We start from the raw sequence: 22,209 nt of genomic DNA on the forward strand, positions 1-22,209 counted from the left end.
CTACCACCTCAGAAAACACTTGGCACTCCAATTACCACTATAATGGCCACCATTAAAATACAGTAGTGTAGTAGGCCTAAGTATTAATTTAAAACAAGGCGTAGGTTTTATTTTAAAGTCAATCAATCAAAGTTTAATTATATAGCCCTAAATCACGAGTGTCTCAAAGGGCTGCACAAGCCACAACGACATCCTCGGCTAGATGAAGCCCGCACACCACTACAGTTTCAGAATCACTGCAGTTAGTATTGATAGTTACTAATGTATACAGCAAAGAAAAGCACAACACCAACTTAAAAGTTTAAAATGAATACTGACCACCATCAGTAGGGCAATGTTCCTAATACCATTGGGAAATGTTTTGGGTCTGGAAATACGAAATAACAAACTTTTCCTTGAACACAACTTTTATATTTCAAATTATAAATTTAATGATTCATAAAAATACTTTTTTTAAATGTGAATGATATTTTTGCTTCTGAATGTTTTCAGTCTTGACATTTTCAAGAATTTTCTAATTCACTTTCTTATGAAAGCAAAAAACCCCCAGAGAAAATACTAAATTGTTACACAGTATTCTTTCATTAAAAATTATTGTAGTTATTATGATTATATTAAAGCATTATAATTGAAATTATACAATATAATTAATACAATTCAAACATTTATAAAAAAATTTTTTATACAAAAACTGATAAAATTTTCCATTTACAAAACCCAAAACCAGTGAAGTTGGCATGTTGTGTAAATCGTAAATAAAAACTGAATACAATGATTTGCAAATCCTTTTCAAATTATATTCAATTGAATAGACTGCAAAGACAACACACTTAAATGTTTGAACTGAGAAACTAATTTTTTTTTCAAATAATCATTAACTTACAATTTAATGGCAGCAACACATTGTAAAAAAGTTGGCACAGGGTTTTGTTTTTTTTACAGCTGTGTTACATCACCTTTCCTTTTAACAACACTCGGTAAGCGTTTGGGAACTGATGAGACCAATTTTTGAAGCTTTTCAGGTGGAATTATTTCCCATTCTTGCTTGATGTACAGCTTAAGTTGTTCAACAGTCCGTTGTGGTATTTTAGGCTTCATAATGCGCCACACATTTTCAATGGGAGACAGGTCTGGACTACAGGAAGGCCAGTCTAGTACTCGTACTCTTACTATGAAGCCACGCTGTTGTAACACGTGCAGAATGTGGCTTGGCATTGTCTTGCTGAAATAAGCAAGTTGCTTGGATGGCAACATATGTTGCTCCAAAACCTTTATGTACCTTTCAGCATTAATGGTGCTTTCACAGTAAGTTACCAATGCCATGGGCACTAATACACAACTATACCATCACAGATGCTGGTTTTTAAACTTTGTGCCTAGAACAATTTCGGAGGGTTCTTTTCCTCTTTGGTTCAGAGGACACAACGTCAACAGTTTCCAAAAACAATTTGAAATGTGGACTCGTCAGACCACAGACTACTTTTCCACTTTGCCTCAGTCCATCTTAGATGAGCACGGGCCCAGCGAAGCCGGCAGCGTTTCTGGGTGTTGTTGGTAAATGGCTTTCACTTTGCATAGTAGAGTTTTAACTTACTCTTACAGAATCAGAATCAGAATAGTTTTATTGCCATTGTTTGAGAACGGGTTCACAAACTAGGAATTTTTCTTGGTGCAAACGTGCGACATAAAACACATATAACACATATTTGGTATAAAAAGAGCTGTGACTGAGCTATCAGATAGACTTAGAAGGGATTCAAGGAATTCAAGGAGCTGCTGTTAGGAGTTCTTGTTCATTTGCCTGATGGCCGAGGGGAAAAAACTGTTCAGGTGGCGGGAGGTGTGGGTCTGGATGGAGCGTAGTCTCCTGCCTGAGGGGAGAGGGGAGAATAGTGTGTGTCCAGGGTGAGAAGAGTCAGCTGTGATCCGACCCACACGCCTCCTGGTCCAGATGTATCGACGAACTGTAGTTACTGACAGTGGTTTTCTGAAGTGTTCCTGAGCCCATGTGGTGATATCCTTTAAACACTGATATCGCTTTTTGATGCAGCACCACCTGAGGGATCGAAGGTCACGGGCATTCAATGTTGGTTTTTGGTTTTCTCCAGATTCTTCTTTTGATGATATTACGGACGGTAGATGGTGCTCGTTGACAAATGTTGTTCTTAAACTGTTGGACAATTTGCTCACGCATTTGTTCACAAAGTGGTGACCCTCACCCCATCCTTGTTTGTGAATGACTGAGCATTTCATGGAAGCTGCTTTTTTTCCCAATCATGGCACACACCTGTTCCCAATTAACCTGTTCACCTGTGGGATGTTCCAACTAAGTGTTTGTGAGCATTCCTCAACTTTCCCCATGGGTTTTGCCACTTATGCCAGCTTTTTTTAATCATGTTGCAGGCATCAAATTCCAAATGAGCTAATATTTGCAAAAAATAACAAAGTGTACCAGTTCGAACGTTAAGTATCTTGTCTTTGCAGTGTATTCAATTGAATATAAGTTGAAAAGGATTTGCAAATCATTGTATTCTGTTTTTATTTACGATTTACACAATGTGCCAACTTCACTGGTTTTGGGTTTTGTATTTCCCTAATAAGTAACCATAACTTTTTTTATTTAAACATATTTTATAGATTTCGGCATACATTTGCTCAGCACTGCACATTGGATTGGTTTGGTCTGAACATCCTTGAATTTTCTGAATAAGGCCCTCTGTTTAAAAACGTTTGGACACCCCTGTTGTACAATATTTGACATTTGCTGCTAAACTTGCTGACAAACCCCTAATCTGATTCTTATGCTTTTCTTATGCAGACATATCCTTCCATTTCACACTTCCTAAAGAAGGGGAGTTGATTGGGCCTGCTGTTGGATCTACGCCGCCGCTAATCAACCAGCTGAAAAGGACCCTCAGACACAGCACACCTATTGGTGCGTGCCGGTGTAACTTCTCGTCTCTATGCTTTCCAGTGCACTGATTTATACCAAGCAACCACTAAGCAGGTGCATGTGATCGCACCGATCGGCTAACTCTTTAGGTCAAAACTCAGCTGCTAGGTTGAGAAACCATCTCTGAAAGGTAGGGTGTCTACTAATGCTTTCTTTTTATTACATCCTGAGAGAATCAATAGTTTAGCCTTAAACAAATAACAAACATGACACAGCCACCTTTGGTTTCAGGGGTGCTCTTGAATTGACCATTGCGATGATTGAAGTGGATACTTACAGTATTAGGAGGATTCCACCCAAGCAGCTGTTGTGCTAGCAGAGGCCTCACTACATTTTATCTTAAAGGGGATGTATGCTTTTGTAACCCGTTCTTTTTCTATACTGGAGGCATTCCAAAATTGCAAATGAAACCATGCCCCACTCTATCCAAAAGTATTATAATTTATATTTTGAAAATGTACACTGTTAAATATTTATCTTAAAATCGACACCGCAATTTTTTTTCCAGACATGGTTAAAAATAAACTTCACAATCATCAAATGGATTCACCTGATCACAACATTAAGTACACCTGCCCACTTGCCGATTGATTCAGAGCCACATAAAAAAGGTGCTTTTAGAAGTATTTCTGGTACTACATGTCGCACACGCCACAATTACATGAAAACAATACTTTATCCTACCTTTTTTGTGTATACTTTTGACTTGAAGCAGGCTGAAAGCTTGACTTAAAGGGGTTGTATTATGATTGTTTCTACATTTTAAAACACTTTCTTGTGGTCTACATAACATTTAATGGTTGTTCTTTTGTCCAAAATTTGCATTGACTCTGTTATACAGACCATCTTGAAGCTCTTGTGAATGCTCTGTTTTGTGGGCAGTCTTATTACGTCCCTCCACTTCAACTGAGTCTTCTCTCCCTACTTTGTATAAAAATTGGCAACAGTGGAGGATACATGTGCATGTACAAGACAGTCTGCCCCACAACAAGAGGATAGAAAAAAAATAACTTGGTGATTACAACTTTGGACTACAATGGCAAATTCGCGCAAAACTCTTTGAGTAAACCTCTACCATTTATGCCGATATCAGCTAATGTAACCAGCAACAAATATGTCACTAGCTCCTCAGATTCCAAATGGCTTTTTTGAAGCTAGTTTGGAAAAAGGCATCTCCGCAATGGTTTGATTTCAAACTTTCAGGACTTATTGAAAATCCTAAATATATAGAAACGGGTGCCCACAGGGAAGAAAAGTTGGTTTTGCGTAATAGGCCCCTTTTATTGTCTAAATAACTACGTAAACCTTACGGTGACTTCACGATGTAGCCGGTTGCAAAACCGCGTGCAAGCTCACGGCAATTTCGGATTTGATGCTTTGGCATTGTTCAACTCAAGTATCCAACATTGTAATGACATTTACAAGTCAGAAAAAATGTAATTAATTTATTTTCATCTGAATATTGTTTTGCACCACAATAGAGTAAAACCACATTTGTTGGGGCATGCAGTGTTTCCACAGTTAATTTCAAAATAACAATTACTGGTTACCTATTACCCCTTCAAAAAGTACATGACTAACTACTTTATGTTGTAAGTACCAGTAACTAGATTGCACGTTTTTTGTAAAATGTTGTATCGACAGTGTGCCAGGGGCCAATGACAAATAAGTCACCGTCTAGAGAGGGTCCCTGTGCTGTACTTTGTATCTTTGTGGTCATTATGGTCTTTTTACTTTTGTATATCCGTCATTGTATGGTCACACATGGGAATGCAAGTCATGTGGTGGTGGATGCCTTATGTCAGCACTGGATGTACTAAAATCAGCTGTTCACCTGGTTTTTTGTGTTTGATTGAGAGGGGCAGTCCTTTAGCTGACCGCCTTGTTTTATCATATATCACTGGTTTTGCACATGTAAATTCTTCGTTTGTATCCACCATAAATCAACACAAAATCAGTACTTTGGAGCACTGTTCACAAACTCTATTTGGCTTGTTAGCTTCTCGTTGCAGGCGAGACGCAAGAAGAAAGTTAATATATATAACGCACAGTGACTTAGATAAGTAACTGATTACTCGTTACTGAAAAACGTGGTCATATTAGAGTAATGCTGGCTTAACTGGGGGTATGTCCCCCCTTAAAGGAAAAATACTTTAGCCCCAGCACCAGGTTTTCAAACTAGAACTGTTCTGTCTACTCTATGACCAGTAGTGCGATAGACATTCTGAATTGTCAAGAAAAACTAAATATCAAATTGTGAAACAATATTTAAGATGAGCATTGTCGTATTCCTTGTCCGTTTATTTAGAGACCTTTTGCGGGAATTCAGATATTGCTGGTGATGTTGGCGCTGATGTGGTGATGGCAGACATTGTTCCAGCAGAGGACACTGCAGAGGCGGGGAATGGGGACACTAAACTGAGTCTAAGGATGAAGTTGGTGACCCCTGTTGAGGAGGGAAGCTCGGAACGGTTCAGCTTGCAGAGTAAGCTTGTATGACTTGCCCAGCATACTTGTATCGTCAGGATGGTGTCCTTCCTCAATAACAAAACCCTTTCTTTGCAGAACCCTCACAATCAGATGAGGATGGATCTGTTGCTAAGGTGACTGCTGTTGCCAAGGCAACCAGGTATGATTGATTTGTTCTTTTATTCTATTAACTGCTTTCTTTTAAGGCATTGTGAATGAAAATATTATTTTCCTCTGAGCCTTGAGATTGCCTTAATCATTGCTGGTCAGTGCATTTCCATTTCTTTTGTTCCACCTTTATAGTCTCATGAGATCCAATAAGATCTCCTGTCACATACAGTACATAATAATGCCCAATTTTGAGTGTCGGAGGTATTTAGTTCAAATTGTTCGTTGTTGAGGAGCTGCAAGGTAATATACTAAAGCCTAATGTATATACGTATTTTGGTCACTTTCATGTGACAAGGGAAAACTACTAGATATGTATTTGGTTTACAGTTATAGTCAAATGTTTTGGAAGCACAAAAGCCCCATATGCTATGACCACCATGCTTGACAGTTGCTATAGTGCACAGGTGTCAAACTCCTGGGGACCATACGAAAATCAACATGCATTAGGCCCACATGGCGAATTTCAGCAAAAAGAACCCCAACTTACTATAGCAATAATGTAATACAAACAACAATGGTGACCACAGTGGTAACTATAGGATGCAGGGCACTAACCATTCTTACAAAGGGTGTCCAATTACCATGAAAAGTAGCAATAATTTAATTGCACACGACTGAAAACGACACCACTTTTACTATTAAACACTGTCTGTTAGAGGTCCAACGGTACTCTGTATAATAGCGGACTGGTTCGGTCCGCCCTGCACGGGACAACCCATGTTAAGGATTGCAGTTCATTGTGTGCATGTGCGTTTGTGTACGTTTGTGTGTGCGCCTGTTCACGGTTGCTAAAAGTCAGTCTCCCCAATGTCCAATCACCATTGTGCCTCTTCCACCCTCACATACTGTAGTTGTAAGTGGAGCCCAGAAGAAGAAAATTAAGAAGTATGGCCAGCACTAGAATATAAATTGAAACACCACATTTGCTGCAACTTCAATGAATGTCTGTTGGCGCTAAAGATTGCGTGCTGAAAATTCTGCCCTTAATGCGGACACACGGGCAGGCACAAAATATCTGTGACAAAACTATTGGCCTAAACTGGACGAACGAACTTACCTTACCAAGATAATCCCAAGAAAAATTAGACCTCTATATTTAAATATTTTTTGTATCACACTTTCTGTTTATTTCCTCTGATTCAACTCCTCAGATACAACATGTACCGTATTTTCCGCACTATAAAGCGCACCGGATTATAAGGCGCACCTTCAATGAATGGCCTATTTTAAAACGTTGTTCATATATAAGGCGCATTATAAGGCTCATAAAATAGACGCTACAGTAGAGGCTGGGGTTACGCTATGAAGCCATTAGATGGAGCTGCGCTAAAGGGAATGTCAACAAAACAGTCAGAGAGGTCAGTCAAACTTTATTTATAGATTACAAACCAGCGTTCTGACAACTCTGTTCACTCCCAAAATGAATAAACAGTTGTTTTATTATTTTCCCCGAGGTAAAGTCAGTGACGTGGTATTTCGTTTATCTTTTAACAACAGCAAGGTATAACATGTAGTGCAACATTTATATCACATAGTGGAGGAGAACTTTTCCTCGATTCAATAAACATGTAAAAAACAGTCTGATACTGTTACGGTAAATCAAACGTTGGATGGGTGAATGTGGAAATACTGTCAAAGCGCTTTGAGTACCTTGAAGGTAGAAAAGCGCTATACAAGTATAACCCATTTATCATTTAATAACTCAACGTTGCTCAAACGTTAATGTCACACAACACTACACACAAAAAAAAAACATGTAAAGCTTACTTTATTAAGTTATTCCTCATTCACGAATCCCTCAAATTCTTCTTCTTCATTGTCTGAATTAAACAGTTGGGCAGTTGTCGAAGTCGTCATTAATCAAGTCTGTGTCGCTGCTGTTGTCTAGCAGTTCAGTGACAATTCCTGCCTTCCTGAAAGCTCGGACCACAGTTGAGACTGATATATCAGCCCAGGCATTTACGATCCACTGGCAGATAGTGTCGTATGTCGTCCGGCGCTGACTCCCTGTCTTGGTGAACGTGTGTTCGCCTTCTGTCATCCACTGTTCCCATCCACTGTTTAGGGTCTTTACATAAACACACAAATGGAAATTAAATGGCACGCCTCGCGCAGTCATATATCCCAACATGCACCGCGCGCTTCTTCTTCTACGGGGGAAAATTAAGTCGGCGGCTGCTTACCGTAGTTGCGAGACCTGTTGTGGCTCAATATTGGTACATATATAAGGCACACCGGATTATAAGGTGCACTGTCAGCTTTTGAGAAAATTGGAGGTTTTTAGGTGCGCCTTATAGTGCGGAAAATACGGTACTTTACTAAAAAAACAGTTAAAATCATTTTTGAGTTTGTTCCTGAATGATCATTGAACGAAACACATTATTTTCCACTAACTCAATTTCATACCGCACTTAAATATATTTTTATTTTAAAAGAGCTGAAGTATTTGAGTTTCAAAAAAACTCCCCGCGACCCCGAAAGGGACAAGCGGTAGAAAATGGATGGATGGATGGATCCACAGTTTGGGTCACTGCTTGCCATTTGCCAAACCACTAATGAGAATAACTGATATAAACAAGAACCGTATTTTCCGCACCATAAGCCGCCCCGTGTTATAAGCCGCACCTTCAATGAATGGCATACGGTATTTTCCGCACCATAAGCCGCACCTAAAAACCACAATTTTTCTCAAAAGCTGACAGTGCGGCTAATAACCCGGTGCGCCTTATATATGGATTAATATTAATATTTATTTTCATAAAGTTTAGGTCTCGCAACTACGGTAAACAGCCGCCATCTTTTTTCCCCGTAGAAGAGGAAGCGCTTCTTCTTCTACGGTAAGCAACCGCCAAGGTGAGCACCCGCCCCCGTAGAAGAAGAAGCGTGCGGATATTACGTTTCATTTAATTTGTGTGTTTCTGTAAAGACCACAAAATGTCTCCTACTAAGAGACACGCGTACAAGGTTCCACTGACTTTTGATATTCATGTGAACCGCACTGTGGATACAACGGGAACACGTACGGTGAATATTCGCACCACAGGCAATGAGAAGTCGTCCTTCACCGTGAGCTAGCTAGCTTGCCATGCTAACGGCCAGAAACTTTCACCCACGGTGATATTCAAAAGGAAGACCTTGCCAAAAGAGAACTTTCCAGCCGACGTCATCATAAAAGCTAACTCGAAGGGATGGATGGATGAAGAAAAGATGAGCGAAGACACCGGGTGACTTTTTTCACGCAGCTACGTCCCTGTTGATCTACGACTGCATGCGCGTCCACTTCACAGATGGTGCCAAAAAACAAGTGAAGCACACCGAAGAAGAATAATTCGATGGATTTGTGGATGAGTAATAACTTCAGAAAGTGAGCTTTAAATGTTTATTTTGTGTGTTGTGTGACACTAACGTATGAGCAACGTTGAGTTATTGATGTTGCTATTGCTCTGCACTATTTTGAGTGTTACTATTTTTGTGATTGCACATTTGCACATTACAGTTTGGGAGTGAACAGAATTGTTAGAACGCTGGTTTGTAATATATTATTAAAGTTTGACTGACCTATCTGACTGTTTTGTTGACATTCCCTTTAGCGTAGCGTAGGTGCGGCTAATAGCACGGGGCGGCTAATAGGTAAACAAAGTTTTGAAATATGCCGTTCATTGAACGTGCAGCTAATAACACGGGGCGCCTTATGGTGCGGAAAATACGGTATTTCAAAACTTTGTTTACCTATAAGCCGCCCCTTGTTATAAGCCGCACCTACGCTGCGCTAAAGGGTATGTCAAAAAAACAGTCAGATAGGTCAGTCAAACTTTAATAATATATTACAAACCAACGTTCTAACAACTCTGTTCACTCCCAAAATGTAATGTGCAAATGTGCAATCACAAAAATAGTAACACTCAAAATAGTGCAGAGCAATAGCAACATCAATAACTCAACGTTGCTCGAACGTTAATGTCACACAACACACAAAATAAACATTTAAAGCTCACTTTCTGAAGTTATTCCTCATCCACAAATCCCTCAAATTCTTCTTCTTCGGTGTGCTTCACTTGTTTTTTGACACCATCTGTGATGTGGGCGCGCATGGAGTCGTAGATCAACAGGGACGGACGGAGCTGCGTGAAAAAAGCCACCCGGTCTCTTCGCGTAAACTTCTCTCAACCACTCGCTCATCTTTTCTTCATCCATCCATCCCTTCGAGTTAGCTTTTATGATGATGCCGGCTGGAAAGTTCTCTTTTGGCAAGGTCTTCCTTTTGAATATCACCATGGGTGGAAGTTTCTGGCCATTAGCATGGCAAGCTAGAACCACAGTGAAGGACGACTTCTCATTCCCTGTGGTGCGAATATTCACCGTACGTGCTCCCGTTGTATCCACAGTGCGGTTCACATGAATATGAAAAGTCAGTGGAACCTTGTACGTGTGTCTCTTAGTAGGAGCCATTTTGTGGTCTTTACAGAAACACACAAATGAAATGAAACGTAATATCCGCACGCTTCTTCTTCTACGGGGGCGGGTGCTCACCTTGGCGGTTGCTTACAGTAGAAGAAGAAGCGCTTCCTCTTCTATGGGGGCGGTTGCTTACCGTAGAAGAAGAAGCGCGTCCTCTTCTACGGGGAAAAAAGATGGCGGCTGTTTACCGTAGTTGCGAGACCTAAACTTTATGAAAATGAATATTAATATTAATCCATTTATAAGGCGTACCAGGTTATAAGCCGCACTGTCAGCTTTTGAGAAAATTTGTGGTTTTTAGGTGTGGCTTATAGTGCGGAAAATATGGTAATCAAGGAATAAGAGGCAATTTACAAAATAGCAAACTAATGAAAGAACTTTGAGAGGGAAAAGAATTGTTGACAGCAAGGCATGCTTGAAAATGCTTGCTTCTTAGTCGCATGCTCAGACTTGCTAACTTTTCCGGATTCTGTGGAAGACTCAGGGAAATTAAATGATAATAAATGATAAATGGGTTGTACTTGTATAGCGCTTTTCTACCTTCAAGGTACTCAAAGCGCTTTGACAGTATTTCAACATCCACCCATTCACACCCACATTCACACACTGATGGAGGGAGCTGCCATGCAAGGCGCTACCAGCACCCATCAGGAGCAAGGGTGAAGTGTCTTGCCCAAGGACACAACGTACGTGACTAGGATGGTAGAAGGTGGGGATTGAACCCCAGTAACCAGCAACCCTCCGATTGCTGGCACAGCCACTCTACCAACTTCGCCACGCCGTCCCCCAAATTACCTTTTTCTAGCAACATCTCAACTGAAGTTACAAACCTCCAGGGTTCTGCAGTTGCGTGCATAAAAATACTGTAACCTTTGCCCAAAAGTTAAAATGATGACAAATGATGCCATCTCAGCCACGGCCGTAGAATTTGACAAATACAGAGGTCAAAAATTTGGTGGTCCAAGAGGAGATTTGAAAGGCTGAAATCATGTGTATCCTAGCACTATATACTGTAAATAATATTACCTTGAGCTATGCTATACATTTCCAAAATAACAAAAGTTTTCATTGAGGTAGGACTATAACGTGTTGTGTCATAGAGGTTGTTGTGATCTCAGGGCATTCAATCGGTCGCAACTGGACTGTTTGGTTTGCCTTAGAAGATGTTTCGCCGCTCATCCGAATAGGCTTCATCAGTTTGTGCTCATAGACTAAGATTGGTCAGCTCTAGTCCCAATCTAAGATCAATCAAGACCAATCGAAGTCTATGAGCATGAACTGATGAAGCCTAATCGGATGACCGGCGAAACGTCTTCTAAGACAAACCAAACAGTCCAGTTGCGATTGATTGAATGCCCTGAGATGACATTGACCTGAATGAATGAGAACATTCATAGACAATGGTTGTTGTGATGCGCCGAGTGTGTCTGCGGGGTGTGTTGTGGTCTTGTCGCTTTCCACTTTCAGCTTTCACCGCTGGTTAGCAGAAAATGTGCAAGGGATAGCAGAGTATGTAAGTCTGTCCTTGCCAGTACACAGCCTCTCCAGCAGCAAGCCCTTGGTAGAGCCTCTCCGTGGCGACACATGGATATTGAGCACCTTGTGGCCTTGGGCTAATCTATCACGGACTCGGAGGTAGTCTGCCCCCAGAGGTGTTGTATTGTTGTATGCAGGCCCATCCGCATGTGGATATGCCCTGGTTCCCACCAACAAACTCCCAGTCATGGGTCAAATGGCCTCACTGCCTTGTGAGTACGAGGGATAGTGTAAGGCTAGGGGAAACAACCCCGACATAAATATTGGAGTGAAGCCCCACAGGGGTTTGACACAGTTGAGCTTACGTTAGCTTCTGCATCCAGGTTTATCCCCAGTCGTCTTGACTTTGTCTTGCCATTGAACCAAGATGGGCTTGGACGAGAGAGTGTGGGCAATGCTGAATAAGTTCTCCCCACTTTAAACCAATTCACGCGCAAGTCGTTAATGCTGTAGTAGTTGAATTTCATACTAAGCCCTGTGGCGATAGGTTAGCGGCGAAGGAGTAGGTGTGGATACACTGGCAGCTGTAGTTGCAGACCTACACACATACTGACCAAAACAGCAGTGGGATTTGGCAGCCCCCTGAGTGACTTAGCAGCCCTTTTCAGGAATGCACTGCCCACCTCTGTAGTCTGAGGAAGGAGCTAGAAAAGGTGCCCTTAACATTGCCTGCTTCACCTGCCCCGGGTCAGATTACCGCGGTTGGAAGGATTCCTTTCATGCGGTCAAAAATTCAACACAAGAAACAAGGTGACACCGCTTATCATAGGAACATAGGAACTCGTATGGGTACGTTGCTGTGTGGATGGTCGGGATGCGGTGTTTGCATTGGGCATGGGGCTGTGCAGTTTTTCTGCGTTTGGTTGCTGGTATGGGCTCTGCGGGGTTGGGTTGGGGCGGACGGGGGCTGGCTTTGTTTGGCGGGGGGTGGGCTCGCGTGGCGTCACGCTAAAGTGGTCTGGTGTGGGTCACGGGCCGTGGGGGGCGGCTTCCTGGCCGTAGTTCCTGGTTGTCGGCCGCATGGACTGGGGGGGATGTCCGGGCCCTCTACTCCTCCTACTTATAGCACACACAGTCACACAAATATAGGACTTTGGGGGATTGTCCTGCGGGGAGGCATGGCGGGGGTTGAGGATGCCTCCTATGGGGCTCCAGTCCTCCTGTCTTGTCCCCTGCTCGTCCATCCCTCAATCTTAGCTGCATATTAGACACTTAGGATTTGGAGGGCTCGGCTTGGTTGGGACCCACCAAGACCTTGATGTCCCCCAATTTTAATCGCATTGTTAGTTCCCACAAGCATACATATCTCACTCACGCTACAGTACACGCATCAATAGGGACTGGAGGTCGGCTGTAATGGCTGACCTCCTAATTTTAACTACACAGTAGACACTCTGGGGGCCTTGTACACATGCATGTGGGGGGGTTGGGGTTCGGCGCACCCCTCATTGCCTCCTTCCGGGGACTGCGTTCTGGTGGCCTGCCAGGCTTTTATTAATTTATTATTATTATTATTATTTTTTATATGTATATGTGTGTATGTATATATGTGTATATATATATATATGTGTATGTGTGTATATGTGTATGTATATATATATTTTTATTTTTTATTTATTTATTTTTTTTAAATTTTATTTTATTTTTTTTTTTTTTATTATTATTTTTTTTTAAAATAATTTTTATTATTTACTTACTTTATTTTATTTTATTATTTGTATTTGTTATTTTTAATTTAATTTAATTTGATTTTCATTTTATTATTATTATTATTATTTTTTAAATTATTATTATTTTTGTTTAATCTTATTATTTATTTGTGTGTGGCGTCACGCGGGTCTCGCTTCCTGTTGGGTGGGGTCCGTGCCCGTGTGGCCCGACCTTGCGCTGTGGGGTCTCTGTTGGCGACTTGATGTAGTGGCGGTGCGGCGCCCGTGTGTGGTCTGGATACTGTGTCTCGGTTGTTTGGGCGGTGGTGTGTTTGTGCGGGTTTGGGTTGGGGTGGGGGGGTGGGGGGGGGGTGTTGGTGTCTCTTGTTTGCGTGTTGGCGTTTGGGCTTGCTGGCTTGCTGGCGGGCTGGCGCTGGCCGGTCTCTGTGATCCTGTTGGCGTGTGGTTGCCGGTCGCGGTTTTTTTTTTATCTGATTGGGTGGTGCTGGCTGTCTGGGGGTGTTGTGGCTGCTGTTTCTGCTGCCGTTTGTTTGTGGTGTGGGTGCCCGTGGCTGCTGGGTCTGGTGCAGGGGGGTGGCTGATGTTGTGACTGGTGGCAGCGTGCGCGCGTGGTGGTTGTCGGGGCTGACAAACTGTGTATATGTATGTGTATGTGTGTGTGTGTATGTATGTATGTATGTATATATATGTGTATGTGTATGCATGTGTATGTGTGTGTATGTGTACATGTGTATGTTTATGTGTATGTATATATATATGTATGTATATTTCTGTGGGTACGTTCTGGGCCTGCCTGTCGGGTGGGGGTCGGCGCCTCAGGCTACTGCATCCGGACTGCGTGTCTGGAGCTCCTGGGTCCCACCGTCCATCCCTTCCGGGTGCCCGTCTTGGTTGGGGCCTGCTGGGTCTGGTCCCTGCGTCTACTGTGGTAGCTTGGTGCTGCAAGGTATTCCGAGGTGCTGCGAGTCGGCCAGTTGTTGGGGTAGCGACCTTGTGTGTCAGCATGTCTGTGATCTTCTTTTAATTCTTTTTTTTTTTTTTTTTTTTTTTTTTTTTTTATATAAATAGATTTAATTATTTATTTATTCTTATTTTTTTTAATATATTTTATTAATATTATTATTATTATTATTATGTATTTATTTATTTTATTTATTTATTCCCCTACCTCAGGGGGGGACTCGGCGGGGCGGTTGCTGGTTGTTCCATCTCCATCGTTGGGGTCCCTGCGGGTGGGGTGGGTGGTTCCTGTGGCCCCGTGCTGGGTGGTCCTGTGGCGGCCGGCTTGGGTGGGGTGGCCGTGGGCTGGCCTCGCCGCGCTCTCCGGGGGTGGGGGGGGGGGGCTCGTGGGGGCCCTGTTGCCGGTGGGGCGGGGGCGGTCTTCCCGTCCAGTTGCAGGGGGTCTCCGGGCCCCTCGGGCGGGGCGTCCCGTCTTTCTGTCCGTGTGGGGTGTGGTCTCTCGCTGGCTTGGGGTCTGGCTGCCCCCTGCTTTTCTCGTGCCTTGTCCTCTGCCGGGTGCGTCTGTCTGCGGCCTTCTGCTGGCCCTTGTGGGCGGCGCGGTGGGCCAGGCTCTGGGGTTCCTGTCGCTGTCCGGCTTGGCTGCGTGGGGGCGGTGGCCCCTGGTTCCCTGGGCACCACACCTACTGTTTGTGGGATGGGCTCTCGGGGAGGCTGGGGCCGTACTCTGGCTCCCGCACACACTGGGAGTCAAATGTATTGTACATGCAAATTCACATATACTCACACACATACATACAGACATACATAGGTACCTACGCTCCCACATACATATACAAATAAATACAATACATATTTACACACTCAAAGTTCGTACATCCACACGCACATTCATTATACAAACATACTGTATACACATACTGTACATATACATTCACTGTAAAAACATACATATACACATACTGTACATATACACTCACTGTACAAACACACACATACACATACTACACCTATACATTCACTGTACAAACACACACATACATATACTGTACATATACATTCACTGTACAAACACACATATACACATACTGTACATATACATTCACTGTTCAAACACACATACTGTATACACATACTGTACATATACATTCACTGTACACACATATACACATACTGTACATATACATTCACTGTACAAGCACACATATACACATACTGTACATATACAAGTACATATGCACACATACACTCATGCACATAATCACGTTTCATCAAACATATATTAACGTTGTTGCCCTAGGGTAAACTGGGTATAACACATGGCACACTGACAAAGCTTAACCTATTGTTACTATAACAATCTACAAGGTTAATGTAGGTTGCTTCTCTTTCTTCCCCTCCATTTTTCTGCATTCTTTCGTATCTCAAGTTATCATTACGTATATGTATTGTTGCATTTGAACAATTGTATTGTTGATAATAAAGGTAAAGTATTGGTATTGTTTATTATCAATAGCTTTATTTCTATTGGTATTCATATTGCTCCATTTTTAGTGTAATAATGCTCATTGTCATTTCTGTATTTTTATTTTTATTTTCGCTAACTGCTTATTTGCTATTACTTTTACCATCATATTTGTACATGTCGTATTTGCTGATGTTGCTCTGTTGTTGTTGTGTTTGCTGTTGTTGTTTTTGTCTCTTTGTCTAATCCCCCTCTTGTCCCCACAATTCCCCCCTCTGTCTTCCTTTTTTTCTCTTTCTATCCCCTCCTGCTCCGGCCCGGCTGCACCAAATGATAATATAAATACATTTAATAAAGTCAAAATACAAGTAAGGCAACAAGAGAAGTATGCTACACTTCTCTTTTGTAAAGTAAATCTGAACAGCCGATATGGGCATCTACATCTGCTATATGATTTGCCCGAGAAGCTGGGCAGGACATTTAAAAAAAAAAAAAAAAAATCATAGGAACATGGAATATTAGAACACTCCAAGACAACCCAAAGACAAATCAACCTGGCAGATGTACTGCACTACTTGCGTTTGAACTTAGCCGGTACAACATTGACATTGCTGCACTCTCTGAGACACGTGTAGCATTGGAGGGCCAGCTTACAGACAACCATGGCGGTTACACGTTTTTCTGGAGTGGTAAAAGCACTGCTGAGAAACTTGAATCTGGTGTTTCTTTTGCTATCAATACCAAGTTAATACACACCATGTCTAGCCTACCAAAAGGCATACATGACATGCTTATGACAATGCAGCTTTCTCCTGGAAAAGATCAGCAGGCATTTGATTGATTACGTTATTACAAGGAAGTCAGATCAAAACAATGTTCTTGTCACTAAGGCCATGTGTGGAGCTGAGTGCTGGACTGACCACAGGCTTATATCATGTCAAAGCTGAAACTGCGCCTCCATGCTAAATTTCGACCCCAAGGGAAGAAGGCTACCAAAAAAATGTATGTCTCTAAACTGAAGCTCGACAACAAATCTTCTCAACTTACCGATGACCTTAAGAAAGAACTCATTGATCAAAACTACAGTGACTTTGACATTGAGGAAACCTGGGCACTTTACAGAGACATTGTGCATTCATCTTCCCTCAGTATTTTAGGTTGAAAGACCAATAAGAACCAGGACTGGTTTGATGTAAATAACCAGGAGATACAGGACATGATATCTGCGAAAAACAACTATTTTTAGCCCACCAACAAGACCTAAGTTCAATCAATGAAGGCGGCTTTCACAGACACGCCAGAGTTCAGACAGAACTACGCAACATGCAAGACACCTGGCTCAGCAATAGAGCCGAGGAGATCCAGAAGTTTCCTGATATGCATGACCCCTAACGCTTTTACGATTTGGTAAAAGCTCTCTATGGACATCTATCCCACCTCCTTTTCTTAGCCCAGATGGTAATACACTAATCACGAAATGGGGGAAAATGTTTTGAGCATTGGGCCGAGCACTTCAACGCAGTTCTCAACCGTCCATCATCCATCAATGATGAAGCCGTAAACCGGCTCCCGCAGGTCAGGATTAACACAGCGCTTGACTGTCCACCCTCCAGCTCTGAAGTTGAAAAAGCAATCAAGCAACTATCCAGTGGTAAAGCCATTGAGTTTGTAACAAACGCACCCAAGTTCCCCGGGTGTCTTTGCCACTACGCAATTAAGGAGTCACGGGTGGGACCTGATATTCAGCTGGGAATGATTAATATATTAAATAAACACAAGACATGTATAACTATTAGCCACAAAACGATCAGGCTTATATTTAATATGCCACAAATTAATCCCGCATAGCAAACAACTACCCCCTCCCGTCCATATAACCCGCCAATATAAATCAAACACCTACACAACACACTAAATCCCACAGCCCAAAGTTCATACAACACATATATTTCCCCAAAGTCCCAAAAGTTACGTACGTGACATACACGTAGCGTGACATGCACGTACGGGCAAGCGATGAATGTTTGAAAGCCGCAGCAGTGTACTCACGGTACCGAGACTGCGCATCCAACTCAAAGTCCTCCTGGAAAGAGTCCCTGTTCTCCCGGTTCTCCACAGGCCAATGGAAAGCACACCAAAAAAAGTCAAAAGGCAGATTATTCCAAGAAGTGGCTCCATGGCAAAAAACACTGCGTCTGACAGGAGCTCCAGGTGGTTAGTGACGTCACTTTCCGCTTCCGCCTTGTTTGATAGAACCGGATGCCTTTTATATCCCCACATATTATTTACGTACATATTTAATATTAACATGATTATTAAATACGCCTGTAACAGTTTATAATAAGTAAATGGATGACATAATAAGTATATATATATATTTATTTTCCCAGCTGAGCACAAGGTAACTGTGACTGGCAATTTATTATATATATATATATCGATGGACCCCTATGGCCATTACAAGTTGATGCCATTCCAGCAGAAATCTACAAGTGTGGTAGTTCTAGTCTGTCTCTCAATCTACATGAGCTTTTCATTTCTTTCTGGACAAAAGGAAAAACGTCCACAGGAATTTAAGAATGCTTTTATTGTGCACTTATATAAGCACAAAGGCAACCAACAATGTTGCATTAATCATCACGGTATTTCACTTCTTTGCATAGCTGGTAGGATTTCTATGTCACGTTTGTAGACCTTAACAAGGTCTTTGACATTGTAAGCCAGGTTTGTGTAAGATCATGGCCAAGTTGTGATGCCCAAAAACTTTCATTAGCATTACTCGTCAATTCCATTTTGGTATGATGGTCCGCTTGCTCGATGATAGTGAAACATATCTTGTTATCAATGGAGTCAAACAAGGCAGTGTTCTGGCCCCAACCCTCAACAGTATGATGTTCTCTGCAAAGCTCACAAGGGCTTTTACCAGTGATGACCCAGGGGAGAACATAGGGTATAAGACAAATGGCAACGGTTTCAACCCAAGATGTCTGAATGCTATTACAAAAGTCAATGCTGTGATCAGAAACCTTCTCTTTGCTGATGACTGTGCCCTGAATGTCAGCTCTCACTCAAACATGCAACTCATCATGGACAAGTTTTTAAAGGCCTATGACATCTTGCTCACAATAAGCATGAAAAAGACTGATGTACTTTATCAGCCTACTCCAGGATCTGTCTATTAAGAACTAACAATTCAAGTAAAAGGTCAGACATTGAAAACAGTTAAAAAATTCACTTACTTTTGTAATACACTTTCAAGGGATGTGCATATGGATGAGGAAATCAACAATAGACTTGCTAAGGCCAGCACTGCATTTGGAAGACTCTGTTTGAATGTCTGGGAGCGTAGAGGAATCGGACTATGCACCAAACTTTAGGTCGGTGCTGCAGTTGTGGTTACCACCCTTGTTTATGCATGTGAGACTTGGACAGTCTACTCGAGGCATGCCAAGAAACTCAACCACTTTCACATGACGTGCCTTAGGAAGCTTCTTCAAATCAGATGGCCGGACAAAATACCATACACAGAAGTACTTACTCGGGCTAACCTCCCATCAATGCACACCATGCTCCAGCGCTCACAAACACGATGGTATGGTCGCATGTCAGACTACGCATAACAAAGCAACTCTTTTATGGAGGGTTGACATAAGGCCGTCTGAAGTTTGCTACAGAGCATTTGGATGATCCAGAAGAGTATTGGGGGAATGTCATATGGTCAGATGAAACCAAAATATAACTTTTTGGTAAAAACTTAACTTGTCGTGTGTGGTGGAGAAGGAATGCTGAGTAGCATATAAAGAACACCATACCTACTGTGAACCATGGGGGTGGAAACATCATGATTTTGGGGCTGTTTTTCTGCAAAGGGACCAGAACGACTGATCCGTGTTAAGGAAAGACTGAATGGGGCCATGTAATGTACCTCCTTCCATCAGCAAAGACCATTGAAGATGAAACGTGGCTGGGTCTTTCAGCATGACAATGATCCCAAACACACTGTCCGGGCAACGAAGGAGTGGCTCCGTAAGAAGCATTTTAAGGTCCTGGAGTGGCCAGTCTCCAGATCTCAACCCCATAGATCAGGGGTCACCAACGCGGTGCCCGCGGGCACCAGGTAGCCCGTAAGGACCAGATGAGTAGCCCGCTGGCCTGTTCTAAAAATAGCTCAAATAGCAGCACTTACCAGTGAGCTGCCTCTATTTTTTAAATTGTATTTATTTACTAGCAAGCTGGTCTCGCTTTGCTCGACATTTTTAACTCTAAGAGAGACAAAACTCAAATATAATTTTAAAATCCAAGAAAATATTTTAAAGACTTGGTCTTCACTTGTTTAAATAAATTCATTAATTTTTTTACTTTGCTTCTTATAACTTTCAGAAAGACAATTTTAGAGAAAAAACACATATACCTTTTTACCTTTTAAAGTCCTTCCTCTTCTTTCCTGACAATTTAAATCAATGCTCAAGTAAATTTATTTTTTTTATTGTAAAGAATAATAAATACATTTTAATTGAATTCTTCATTTTAGCTTCTGTTTTTTCGACGAAGAATATTTGTGAAATATTTCTTCAAACTTATTATGATTAAAATTAAAAATATATATTCTGGCAAATCTAGAAAATCTGTAGAATCAAATTTCAAATCTTATTTCAAAGTCTTTTGAATTTCTTTTAAAATTTTTGTTCTGGAAAATCTAGAAGACATAATGATTTGTCTTTGTTAGAAATATAGCTTGGTCCAATTTGTTATATATTCTAACAAAGTGCAGATTGGATTTTAACCTATTTAAAACATGTCATCAAAATTCTAAAATCAATCTTAATCAGGAAAAATTACTAATGATGTTCCATGAATTCTTTTTTTAATTTTTTCAAAAAGATTCGAATTAGCTAGTTTTTCTCTTCTTTTTTTCGGTTAAATTTTGAATTTTAAAGAGTCGAAATTGAAGATAAACTATGTTTCAAAATTTAATTGTCATTTTTTCGTGTTTTCTCCTCTTTTAAACCGTTCAATTAAGTGTATAATATAATTAATTATTAATAATAACATAGAGTTAAAGGTAAATTGAGCAAATTGGCTATTTCTGGCGATTTATTTAAGTGTGTCAAATTGGTAGCCCTTCGCATTAATCAGTACCCAAGAAGTAGCTCTTGGTTTCAAAAAGGTTGGTGACCCCTGCCATAGATAATCTTTGGATGGAGTTGAAAGTCCGTGTTGCCCAGCGACAGCCCCAAAACATCACTGCTCTAAAGGAGATCTGGATGGAGGAATGGGCCAAAATACCAGCAACAGTGTGTGAAAACCTTGTGAAGACTTACAGAAATTGTTTGACTTCTGTCATTGCCAACAAAGGATATATAACAAAGTATTGGGATGAACTTTTGTTATTGACCAAATACTTACTTTCCACCATAATTTGAAAATACATTTTTTAAAAATCAGACAATGTGATTTTCTGGATTTTCTTTCTCATTTTGTCTCTCATAGTTGAAGTATATCTATGATGAAAATTCCAGGCCTTTCTCATCTTTTAAGTGGGAGAACTTGCACAACTGGTGACTGACTAAATACTTTTTTGCCCCACTGTATATACATATGCGTGCATATATATATATATGTATATATATCCATCCATCCATCCATCTTCAACCGCTTATCCGGAATCGGGTCGCGGGGACAGCAGCTCCAGCAAAGACCCCCAGACTTCCCTCTCCAGAGCAACATTTGCGACTTCCTCCTGGGGAATCCCGAAGCGTTCCCAGGCCAGAGAGGAGATGTAATCCCCCCATCTGGTCCTTGGTCTGCCGCGGGGCCTCCTCCCAGTGGGACGTGCAACGAGGACCTCCCTAGGGAGACGCTCGTGAGGCATCCGCACGAGATGCCCGAACCACCTAAGCTGGCTCCTTTCCAAGCGAAGGAGCAGCGGCTCTACTCCGAGTCTCTCTCGGGTGACTGCACTTCTCACCCTATCTCTAAGGGAGATGCCAGCCACCCTTCTGAGGAAACTCATTTCGGCCGCTTGTATCCGCGATCTTATTCTTTCGGTCATTACCCACACTTCATGACCATAGGTGAGAGTAGGAATGTAGATAGCTCGGTAGACCGAGAGCTTTGCCTTCTGGCTCAGCTCCCGTTTCGTCACAACAGTGCGGCAGAGAGACTGCAATACTGCCCCAGCTGCTCCGATTCTCCGGCTGATTTCCTTCTCCATCTTTCCCTCACTCGTGAACAAGACCCCGAGATACTTAAACTCCTCCACCTGGGACAGAGTCCTGTCCCCTACCCGGACTGTACAAACCATCGGTTTCCTGCTGAGAACCATGGCCTCAGATTTGGAGATGCTGATCCTCATTCCAGCCGCTGAACACTCGGCTGCGAACCGATCCAGTGAGAGCTGAAGGTCATGAACCGAAGGTGCCATCAGGACCACATCATCTGCAAACAGCAGTGACGCAACCTTTAGCCCCCCGAGACGTATACCCTCTCCGCCATGGCCACGACTCCGCCTAGAAATCCTGTCCATGAAA

General features: G+C 42.0%; 1 protein-coding gene across 1 annotated transcript in view; it reads left to right on the forward strand.

Moving 5' to 3' along the window:
- Positions 1–22,209, forward strand: part of tp53bp1 (tumor protein p53 binding protein, 1) — a 116,421-nt gene that overhangs the window by 46,389 nt on the left and 47,823 nt on the right. The window contains 3 exon segments of the mRNA XM_062030482.1: positions 2,819–2,935; positions 5,262–5,438; positions 5,519–5,582. Coding sequence (XP_061886466.1) covers positions 2,819–2,935; positions 5,262–5,438; positions 5,519–5,582 — 358 coding nt within the window.

The sequence above is a fragment of the Entelurus aequoreus genome, linkage group LG02 (genome assembly GCF_033978785.1).
Source record: "Entelurus aequoreus isolate RoL-2023_Sb linkage group LG02, RoL_Eaeq_v1.1, whole genome shotgun sequence".
NCBI lineage: Eukaryota > Metazoa > Chordata > Actinopteri > Syngnathiformes > Syngnathidae > Entelurus > Entelurus aequoreus.